This window comes from Prionailurus bengalensis, chromosome B2 (assembly GCF_016509475.1).
Source record: "Prionailurus bengalensis isolate Pbe53 chromosome B2, Fcat_Pben_1.1_paternal_pri, whole genome shotgun sequence".
NCBI classification, from domain to species: domain Eukaryota; kingdom Metazoa; phylum Chordata; class Mammalia; order Carnivora; family Felidae; genus Prionailurus; species Prionailurus bengalensis.
In genome coordinates this window covers 2,253,618-2,265,106 of record NC_057349.1, presented here as the reverse complement: position 1 = coordinate 2,265,106, position 11,489 = coordinate 2,253,618, and the positions used below count along the sequence as shown (strand labels likewise).

General features: G+C 47.3%; 1 protein-coding gene across 1 annotated transcript in view; it reads left to right on the top strand.

The window, feature by feature from the left end:
• Nucleotides 1–3,357: 3,357 nt before the first annotated feature.
• The window catches only part of LOC122489100 (zinc finger and SCAN domain-containing protein 16-like), a 31,119-nt gene continuing 22,987 nt past the window's right edge, over nt 3,358–11,489 (top strand). Inside the window, exons 1-3 of the mRNA XM_043590617.1 lie at nt 3,358–4,177; nt 4,915–5,376; nt 5,505–5,652. Of these exons, the coding sequence (XP_043446552.1) occupies nt 4,978–5,376; nt 5,505–5,652 (547 nt within the window). The 5' untranslated portion in view covers nt 3,358–4,177; nt 4,915–4,977. The remainder of the gene's footprint in view (nt 4,178–4,914; nt 5,377–5,504; nt 5,653–11,489) is intronic.

Genomic DNA, 11,489 nt, shown 5'->3' with positions numbered 1-11,489 from the left:
AGCACACTGAATCTCTGAGATTCGTGGCATAGTTGGCTTTCCATAAGCCAGAGTTGGAAACTCTAAGACTTGTGGTCCACTATTCTCTTTAAAAGACATTTCCTGTCTAAGGCAATAAGGTAGGACCTGGAGAAAACTGGATCCAGTTGAGCTTGTGAGGGAACCACACTGGGAATTGGAAATAGAACTTCAGAAAATACATCACAAGTAGTGTAACCAAGGGACACAGAACAGCAGACCCAGGAACCTGAAGCCCAAGTACAGGAAAGCAGATAGCAAAGAGTAAGAGACAGACTTGGAACCACAGAGGTTTTAGCTCAGTAATGATCTACTCATTCCAGTTTTGCACCCTTGTTCCCTCACCACCATCCTCAACTGTCCTACCCAGATTATAGCTCTTTTCTTATCCAGTGTCTAGAACGTCAAACTCCTTCCTTAAAACTTCCTAGTACACCCATTTCCTCCACACTGTGGATGCTCCTTGTGCACACAGGCTTGGAGCTCTTTGGACAGGATGGTCAAGAACTACTTAAGCAGCAGCACCTGTAGAATCTGCTCCTTAATGTGTATCTTGAACCACAGCCACTAACAGCAAAGTTCCTGGAGTTGACTCAGGGGCCCAGGCATTCATTTCCCACTAACATTACTACCTAGCGCACTGGCAAAAGTTCTGGTCAATAGACTTACTCCATTGTTGCCAGGATTCTTGCACCCTAGTCTGGCCCCCTTCTTTTATTAATAGGAGTTAGTTGGCTTTTGGAGACTGTATCTTAGGGGGTCAAGGTTACTAACCCCTTTAACTCCTTAGCCATCATGATCTTGAATGGATCTGTGGTTCAGAAATATTCTTCTGAATCTTTTGGGAGAATTCCTAATGCAGAGAAAACTTAACATTTCCCAGATACAATTGTCACATACCCTAGTTTTGTATAAGACTTCATTACAACACCACAAAATAAAATCTTGTTCTCAGGCTTAGGTAATGCTTTTGTAAAGCCATACAGATAGCTTTTCCTACCTTTTCCCTCCACAATGTCCTCAAATTTTTCAGGCTTTAATATCAACCAACCAACTAAAAACCTATTTGTTAAGCATTTGCATACAAACTCAGCGGATAATAAAAAGGAAGATTAGGATATATCCCTGTCATCTAGATGCTGATAATCTTCCAGAAATAATACTTCTGCCCCAGGAAGAGAAAGTCTTTGGTGAGGACAGACTGGGTACCGGATAAGAAAGAGAACAGAATTTTTTTTTAATTTTTTTTTCAATGTTTTTTTATTTATTTTGGGGACAGAGAGAGACAGACAGAGCATGAACGGGGGAGGGGCAGAGAGAGAGAGGGAGACACAGAATCGGAAACAGGCTCCAGGCTCCGAGCCATCAGCCCAGAGCCCGAAGCGGGGCTCGAACTCACGGACCGCGAGATCGCGACCTGGCTGAAGTCGGACGCTTAACCGACTGCGCCACCCAGGCGCCCCGAAAGAGAACAGAATTTAAAAGGAAGAAAGCAAAATCCAAGAAAAGCAATCAAATCCCAGCTAACAGTTCTCTGTCTTGCAGCAACTGGCTCGGGCACAGAGGATTTAGAATTGCTGAGAGAGAAAGCCAGAGGAGATGTGCTTTCCTTCTCTAACCTCTTTCCCCACCAGGGCAGGTGCTCATTCTCACACATCTCAAGCTCTGGAATACCCTCAACACCAGCCCCCCTGTTAATGCCATCAGTCTTCAGTTCAGTCACAACCATGTTTTCAATATATCTCAGTTCTTACAAGGGCGACTGCTTTGTCACAGATCATCTATGTTTGCCTGCTCAACACTGAAGTCCTATTCATTTGTTCCCTTTTAGGCAGGTTCTCTGCTAGTCCTTTAGCAAAAGCACCTAGGTGCTTCTCTGCCTCCCACTCCACCCACCAACTTAACCTCCAAAGTGGAAGCTTTTTGTATTAGCTGCAGCCCAACATCTGTTAAATTTTTCCAGCACCCTGTTTTCTGCCTGGGATTCCGATTTTCTTAACCCTTTTGTAGTGTCTGTGTCATTCATTCTCTGTACCAGTCACCCAGGGGTTAAAACCCCTGGAACAAATGAACTCCCCTTCTGCAGAAGCTCAGTAACACAAAAATGAGCATAGCCTCAAGGAGCTCACTGCCTAGAACAGGGCAGTAAGGATTCTTACCTAGAGGTAAGAAATTCAGTTCCTAAGCGATTTTTACTGCAGTCCGTATAAAAACGTCAAGTTAATACGACGTTTAATTGTAATAGCAATGCGGTATGAAGTACTATCACCTCCAGTTTGTAGAGGCAGTGAGTTTAGTTTAACTAACAGTCGGAGAACTCGGGATTCCGACCCCCTACCAGAAGCTGTTGAGCACTGGGCCGACCAAGCTTAGGCCGAGAGCCCTCGTGTAACCCTGTCTTCCTGGCACATAACTGGTACTGAGCAGCTCGCAGCAACACTACACCGTCTGGGCATTCGGTTCTACCCAACACACTTCAAAGGGCCCTGTAGCGGTTTTATCTTGAAATGTCAGTACGTACAGTAAGTCCAGAAATCACGTCTCTTTAACGCGAGCACAGGGGTCTCCGGCTGTGCGGCACCGAGCGCGGCCACATGGTAGGGAACCCAGCGCGGAGCGGAGTCCCTCGCGTGCAGGCCACACCGGGCGGCTCGAGCAGGTCCCCACGCCGCGAGCAAGACGCACGACAGCGCTCCGCACGCTGAGGAAGCCCCTCAGCTTCCCCTCCGACGGCCGTCCTGCTGCTGAGCCAAGTGTCTGCCTGGGAGGTGTGTCAACGTTCACAGCACTCGGCTCGGAGAGCAGAGGACGCGGCCGGGGAGGCAGGCTCCTGGGAGGGCGAGGCGGCGGCACTCGATCCCCTTAACACTGGGAGGGTCACGAAGCAAATTCCCACAGGCCCCAACCTCCGGGGTGGGCGGCCGGCTCCCCGCCCCTGCAAGTGCCTGAGGGCCGCGCCCTGCCTCCAGGATCCACTCCGTCACCTCCCGGCGCCCCGCCCCTTCGTGCACCCGCACCTCACGTCCCGCCCCCTCGCGCCCCGACGCCCCGCCCCTCACGTCCCGGCGCCCCGCCCCTCATGCCCCGAAGCCCCGCCCCCTCACGTTCCGGCCCCGCAACATCCCGGCTCTCCTGCTCCCCGCCTCAGCGTCGGGAGTGGTCGCCGCCGCCGCAGGCGTGCGCGGACGGTCGGGGGCCGCCGGAAGCGACGCCGGCCGGGTGGGATTCGCGGGCGCACATCTGCCGGCGGCACGGCCGCCTTCCCCCGGCCCGGTTAAGACTCGCGTCCGGAGAGCGCCGTACCGCGACCGGGGACTCCCAGGTCGGCAAGGGGGGGTAGGGAAGAGTCCCCCTGCCCGGCAGGGTCTGTGAGGACCACCCTGGCCTGAGGGGACCGCTGCGGTTGCTCGTGGACGCGGTGCCGGCGGGGCCGGGCGGCCGGGTGACGGGAAAGGTGTTTGCGGTCCGGCTGCTCAGCTCCCCGCGGGATCTTCCTCTTCGGAAGGTGTCAACTCCTAGAAGTCCCTGTGTCCTTTATTCTGAATGATCCCTACAACGGAGAACCCCCAAAATCCATCGTTAGGGCGGGGGAGGTGGGAAGGGTGTAAAGGATGCCCAGTGGGGCAGGTGTTCGGCAGGCGACAGACGGCCTCCTTGTGGGCCTGAGCCCTGTGCCCAGAGAGCGGGGCGGGGCTGCGCGGGGCGGGGCTCCCGAGAGAGGACCCGCTCACCGCCCGGACTGCGGCCCTCACCGAGGACTCACCGGGGGCCAGGCTCCGAGTTACTGCCGGCCGTACGCGCTCCAAACCCCCCTACCCACGTTGTCCTGTTGTTACCGGGCCGTGGTTGTGTAAGATGTTAACTAGGGGAAGCTGGGTGAAGGTTCAAGGACTTTTCTGTTCCATTTTGGGAAATTTTCTTTAAAGGTATTCCAAAATAATACGTTAAAAAAAAGGTAAGATATGTTTACAGAGGGCGAAATACAGGTTTAGAGAGATTAAGCCATACGCATAAGAGAACACGACAGGATTCAAGCCCAGGTCCTTCACCACTGCCCACCGTGCCCGTGAATTAGTCCACGTTCGCTTAAACGCACAGGCCCTGCCACCACGTGGAAAACAAACCATCTGCACCCACACAGCCTACTGCCTGCGTTAAGGTGATTTTACTATTCATTTGCCTTCACTAGATGTGACACTTTCATTCCACTGTCTTTATCAACGTGACATTACTATTCCAGGAAGTTCTTGCCCTATAAGATAAAGTCGCAAATAATAGTATTTACTTCAAGAAATGACCCCTCAAAAAATCCACTTAAATGAGTATCAGACTGTCAGCTTTCAATGAAAAAGATCCAGACTTTTTGAAACCCTCAACTCAAAACTTTCACCTTGTTGTATCCACCTCTAAACTGTCGTGTCATGATCCTTGCCCGATCTTTATCCTGCCTCAAGAGATGTGCCTCACACTCCCGAAACCTCATAAAAATCCTGACTTTGCCTTCCTCCCTGGGAGATTTACTAAGACTCTGCCAAGGTAGTGCTAGCACTCATAGCAATAAATTCAGTTTGGTATTATCAATTATTTTGGCGTTATTTTTGGAACGCAGAGATCCAACAATATTCTCAGTATTATCAAAAATGCTGTTTGACAAACACTCCTTACGTTTGGAAAAAGGTTTGAATTATTTTAATTATTTAATTATTTATTATTTAATTATTTATTATTTAATTATTTATTATTTAATTATTTTCTCAATTCTCTTTAATTTTGGGTGGAGCCTTCTTTCTCTTCTGAACAGAAACTTTAGACTTAGTGAGTCATGTATTTAATCAATGAGCGTGTGTGTGCGTCTATGTGTGTCTATCTTCTTAACAGTGGTTTTTGTAACCTCAGGAGTGTGTCCTGAAAGGTAACACACTTGTTGCCCCCCCCCCACCCCCGACCATCGGAGCTGGAATGGCTGGAGTACTCCTCCCACGGCCTCCTGAGGAGTCAGAGGGACTCTTCGGAGTAAACAACAAAAAACGGCCTGCCAAGGTTCAGGCGACTGGCCCACAGTGGAGCAACCCAAACCACCAGGAGGTATTCCGCCAGCGCTTCCGACAGTTCTGCTACAAGGAGACCCCTGGGCCCCGTGAGGCCTTGAGCCAGCTCTGGGTGTTGTGCTGTGAGTGGTTAAGGCCTGAGATACGCACCAAGGAGCAGATGTTGGACTTGGTGGTGCTGGAGCAGTTCCTGACCATCCTGCCTGAGGAGCTCCAGGCCTGGGTGCGGGAGCATCACCCGGAGAGCGGGGAGCAGGCCGTGGCTGTGCTGGAGGATCTGGAGAAGGAACTGGATGAACCAGGCCAGCAGGTAGAAAAAGGGCCTGTGCTCAGTGCGGGGATGGTTGGGCGCGGGCATCAGGCTGATCCTTTGTGGGCTCTTGGGATCATGTACACTGTGGGCCCTTCAGATGCCCAGACGAGCCTGCTTGTTCTCAGGTTTCAACCCAGACCTGTGCACAGGAAGTGCTTTCTGAGACATCGGTGCCTCTGGATCCAGCTACGAAAGCAACATATCTCCAGCCTCAACCCATGGAGATCCAGCTTAAGGGTGAATCTCAGGACCCTCAACACCAACAGGACTGTGGTTAGTGTTGACACTTGGGGCATATGGCTCCCCTGGAGACCTTAGAATCATTCATCATTCAATAAATACATGTCGAATACTTATTACGTGCTGGGCACCATGCAAGGCAGTAGGTGTAGTGAACAAAGCAGACGTGATTCTGGCTTTCACGGATCTTACAATAGTCTGGTGACAGAGGCATTAAATAAACACACAAATGAATGTACCATAACAGACTGCATATGGGGGAAGAAGGTAGAGAAAGCCTTTTTGAGGAAGTAATATGGGAGCTAAATCCTAAAAGTAGAAACTAGCCATAGACGGAAAAGCAAGGCAGGCCTAACGGCATGTGCAAAACCAAGTGGGAAAGAAATGGGTTTGAAAGAAGGCCAGAGTGACTGGAACATGAAGAGACAGAAGAGCAGAGAGAAGGCCGTCAGGGGCCAGAACACAGGGCCGTGTGGGACCAGGTAAGGAGTCCATACATCTTTAACTTTACTGTGTGTAAGACCCACCTCTGGGTCCTGCGAGAATCCCAGCCCTAGGAAATGCTCAGTAAAGGTGAGCGATGAAGTCCAAGCAGAGGGATAACACAGGATCAGAGATCAGCTCCTTGGCTGAGAGGAGCAGTGCCAACAAGGTGGTCAGAACAAAGTGAGAGCCTGAGAAATTGTGTATTCCTCGTCCGCTTGCTCTCTTTTTGGTTTTTGATTAGGAACTAACAGGTGCTGCGTAAGCTGGACATTAGCCAGATTGGAGAAGGAGAAGAAAGACCCCTTTGAAGACTTGCTGTAGCTTAAGTCAACATTGTGAGGGCCAAAAGTAGGGCAGTTTTGAATGGTGATGGAAGGAAGGGAGGGATGAAGAGAGGTCACTTGTCCTAAAGCCCTGGGAGGTGCTGGAAAGACAATAGAGTTGCTCCCACTCCTCTCCTGGCTGGAACAAGGAATCCAGGGTTCAGAGTTGGAGCATTCGTACATCTGATGGGTGGAAGTGACGCCCGCTCTTCCCAAGGGAAAATGGAGTGTCATTGTTAGAAATAGTGTCTACACAACATGAGTTATGCTTTCTCTGTTGTTGTCTTCTTTGTTATGCTGAGGGAAGACTTTTAAAGGATGCAGGGTACTTCTTACATATAGGTAGGAGTGTATGAAATTCATGTTTTCCAAATTAAGGTGTTTGACATAGGGTTTTCCTAAAGAACTGAAGCTTGCTGTGTGAAGGTCAAAACTTTATTGTATTAGCCAATTAATGAGCATCTTACCCATATGTGTAACAAATTCTTGTAAACTGAACAGAGCCTGTCCTTTTCTTGAAGATATAAGCTGATCATTACAATTAATGATTCAGGCCTGCGGATCACTGCTGCTCTTGGAGACTTTTGGGTAGGAAGGGCCAGCAGCTTGTATCCTAAAATGACACCAGACTATCATGCCAGTAAATGGCAGATGTGTGATTTAAATATAGTCTGTCTCCAGGACCCGTGTTCTTAATTCCTGAGTACTGTTGGGGTATAAAAATGAGGAAGATGGAAAGTTATAGGAAATGAAACTGAAAAGGTAGGCAGAGACATTTTTAACCTTCACTGTGCATCTGGATGACTTTAAAAATATATAAGTGCCTGGGCCCCACCGTCAGAAATTGGCTTTCAGTTGGACTGCGGTGAGGCCCGAGCATGGGCTTTTTTTTTTTTTTTTTCCAACCCTCCAGGTGATTTGCATGTGTAGCCAGCTAAAGTCAAGAACCCAGTGGATGACGAAGGGCTTATACACTCAACAGATGAGTTTAGGTTTTATTCTGTGGGAAAATTAAAGTTCAATATTCAGAACTTTTAAGTCCTTGGGCAGTTTCAAAATTTGGTAATTTAAACTCTAAGTGTGGTACGTACAATCTACAAATGGCATGTGAAGTCAGAATAATTTTTAAAACAATACAAAACTGCACACTTCAGTACAGCCACTGTAGATGTTGGGATAGTGTGGGCCGTCTGATCACACAGCTCCTGGAAAGTAAATGGCTGTAGTCACCTGAATTCTAAGTTCTGCTAAGGAGCACAGTTTCTTGAATAAACCATGTCTTTAAGTCTCTGTAAAGAAGTCTGATAGCAACAAAGTATCGGTGTACATCCCTTAGACCACTTTGGAAAACCTCCCATGGGATTAATTATACATTGAGAGCACGTGACTTGTTTTTAATGTTTGCTTATTGATTTTGAGAGAAAGAGAGAGCGTGGGGGAGGGGCAGAGAGTGAGAGAATCTCCAGCAGGCTCCACACTGTCAGTGCCGACCCTGACACAGGGCTTGAACTCATGAAACGTGAGATCATGACCTGAGCCGAAATGAAGTCGGACATTTAACTGACTGCGCCACCCAGGCACCCCAAAACCAGTGTCCTTTTAAAATGTGAAATCAGGGGCGCCTGGGTGGCGCAGTCGGTTAAACGGCCAAATCTTGATTTCGACTCGGGTCATCATCTCACGGTTGCTGAGTTCCAGCCCCACATCAAGCCTGCTTGGGAATCTGCCTCCCTCTCTCTCTGCCCCTCCCGCCACTCACCCTCTATCTCCAAAATAAATAAAAGTCATCTTTAAAAATAAAATGCGAAATCAGTTTTTTTCATAGGAAGTTTATGAGATTTCCTGACATATCAGTTATCGAGGCAACATTCTCTCGTATACCTTTCCTGTGGGTTCGGTCTTCCTGAAGTTTGTTCTTTAATAACTACTTCAGGCGCCTTGTGTGTAGACTTAGTCTTTGCTTATCTGAAAACACCCTAATTTTGCCCTCCCTTTCTAATCCCAGTTTAGCTAGAGTAAAATTCGGAATGACAGGTTTTTTCCTCAGGTTTTGAAGGTACTGCCGGTCCTGCCGCTTCCAGCAGCTACTCTTCTAACTGCTGTAATTTGCTAGTGAAAGGCTCCTGTCAGTCTCCATGCTTTTGTAACATTTTTAGGAATTCCATCTTTTCTTATTAGTAGTGTTTACATTTACTCTTAACCTGTGTAAGATGAAGTGTCACTAAAAAGTGTGTCCTGTTAGGGTTTTATTTTTACTCATCTTCCTTTGCCCATAAATGCCCTGTTGCTCTAAGGACCCTTGTTTTTCTTCCGTTCTGGAAAATTCTCCGCTATCAGTTCTTTAAATAATGTGGGTTTTTGTTTTTGTTTTATTCCTTACGTATTTTCTTCTGGAACTCCCAGAACACACTGGTTAGGACCTGTTTATCATCTGTTCATTTTGCTTAACTGCTGTTTCACATATATTATGTCTTTGTCTCTGTGGTACATCCCAGGGGAGTCCCGTTATGTTCCAGTTTATTCTCTCGGACTCTGGTTTATCCACTTTTAAAATCTCTCTCCAGTTTTTATACTGTCTACTCTTGTTCCATTTTTGCTGATTTTATTTCCTAACTCTGTGTTTATGTGATGTGGATACTATGACATCAGTTATCTGTTTTAGGGATCTTTAATCTTCAGGATTTTTGATGAGAATAATTTCATCTGGGTTGAATTCATGTTCCAAGTGGTGACTTTGTTAATCATCTTTCCTAGCATTCCATTCACGTTTTGAAATTTTCGTGTCTGGGTCCATTTTGAGTTCCTTCCGATCTGCTTCACGCTCTCCCCTTCCTTAGCAATTCTCTCATTACCTGTGCCCCACTCCCACCCCAGACCCGGGGCTCCAGAGTCATGCGGGGTAACACAGACCATCAGTGTCATCACAGGTGTCCCCACAGGGTTGTTGGCTGCCGTGCTGTCCACGTGCTTGTGTGTTTGTCTGTGTCCCACCCAGACTCTGGCATGAGCTGTGAGCTAGAACCTGGCCCGTGGCTTCAACTGTAGCTACCATTCTGTGGTTTTGTTCCCTTTCTGGTCCACAGAGATGTTTGTCTTGTTTTTTTAGCACAGACTTGTCTTAGGGTAATTTTTATTTTTATCACTCCATGTATGTGAAGCTGAAGTGTGAAGTCGCTGTGGTGTCCTGACTAAAAAGCACACCATTTTCCCCAACCTTTTTTAGTGGGTTAGAAATTATGTTTCTGTACTATGCTTTTTCTTTTCCTTCTTTTTTTCCTTCTTTTTCCTTCCTAAATGGCGTTTATTCATTTTTGAGAGACAGAAAGAGAACGTAAGCAGGGGTGGGGCAGAGAGAGAGGGAGACACAGAATCCGAAGCAGGTTCCAGGCTCTGAGCTGTCAGCACAGAGCCCGACGCAGGACTCAAACTCATGAACTGTGAGATCATGACCTGAGCTGAAATTAGATGCTTAACCGACTGAGCCACTCAGGCGTCCCACCTATGCTATGCTTTTTAATAATAATCCATAAGTTTTCTTCTCATGCTGATATGAATTTTAGTTCCATTGTATGTGCAGTGATGTTTTGGATCTCATCTAGAGTACATTTTATATTTGCTTATGGCTTTAAAAGACCATGTTCTTGCATAAATGTGTACTTTGTGTAATTTTCCTTTGAATTCTGCACACAGATGTATCTAAGGTAGATGTAACATAAGGTTTTAAAGTGCCCCAAAACTTCACGATAACCACATATAACCAGTAACATGAGATTTTTGTTTTGTCACCCGTGTGGCAGGGTGGTCTGGTGAGTAATGATCACAGGCCCTGGTCCTAAAAGGAGGCCCAGGAAAAGGCTCCTATCACTCTGGGCAGCCTGCTTCTCTGCTCCACCTCATCTCTGGGTTTTTGCCCTTCATACGTGGATGCCCTGACCCCCCATGATGGCTGTCACCCTCCTCAGCAGGGGGCCAGGGAGAGATCTCACATCTACTGTTAGACCTTGGCTCCTTCCCACCCTGCTCCCAGAGTCTCCTTAGCTGACCCATTTGGGCACATTTGGCCAGTGCCTCTGCCTAGGGTTAGGTCTGCCCTTCACTCTGGGTCCTAAAATGGGGTTACTTTCACAGAGAATCTGCCTTGAGTGGGACAGTCTCACTGTTTTCCAGAAACTGTCAACCACTGAGGAAGTGGCCACATCTCCTACCCTGGAGGAGTGTGGTCATTGGGATGCTGCTCGAGGCACGTCTGTAGGAGACACAGGCAGGGCAGTTATGGGCAGTTATGCCTTCTCTGGGTCAGGACGGTGGGAGAGTCTAGGTCTGTTAAAAGACCCTTCTCTGTGTTGGTGACTATTTACCTGGGGCATCTCAAATGACCCACAGAGCGGAGCTTCAGGATTGACAGACTCCCAGGTTTTTGGGTTTTCTTTTTGTTTTGTTTTTTTTAATTTAACTTCATTTTTTATTTTTTTTAAATTTATATCCAAATTAGTGAGTATATAGTGAAGCAATGATTTCAGTAGGTTCCTTAATGCCCCTTACCCATTTAGCCCATCCCCCCTCCCACAACCCCTCCAGCGACCCTCAGTTTGTTCTCCATATTTATGAGTCTCTTTTGTTTTGTCCCCCTCCCGTTTTTATATTATTTTTATTTCCCTTCCCTTATGTTCATCTGATTTGTCTCTTAAAGTCCTCATATGAGTGAAGTCATATGATTTTTGTCTTTCTCTGACTAATTTCACTTAGCATAATACCCTCCAGTTCCATCCACGTAGTCGCAAATGGCAAGATTTCATTCTTTTTGATTGCCGAGTAATACTCCATTGTATATACATACCACATTTTCTTTATCCATTCATCCATCGAAGGACATTTGGGCTCTTTCCATACTTTGGCTATTGTTGATAGTGCTGCTGTGAACATTGGAATGCATGTGTCCCTTTGAAACAGCACACCTGTATCCCTTGGATGAATACCTAGTAGCGCAATTGCTGGGTCTTAGGATAGTTCTATTTTTAATATTTTGAGTAACCTCTATACTGTTTTCCAGAGTGGCTGCAC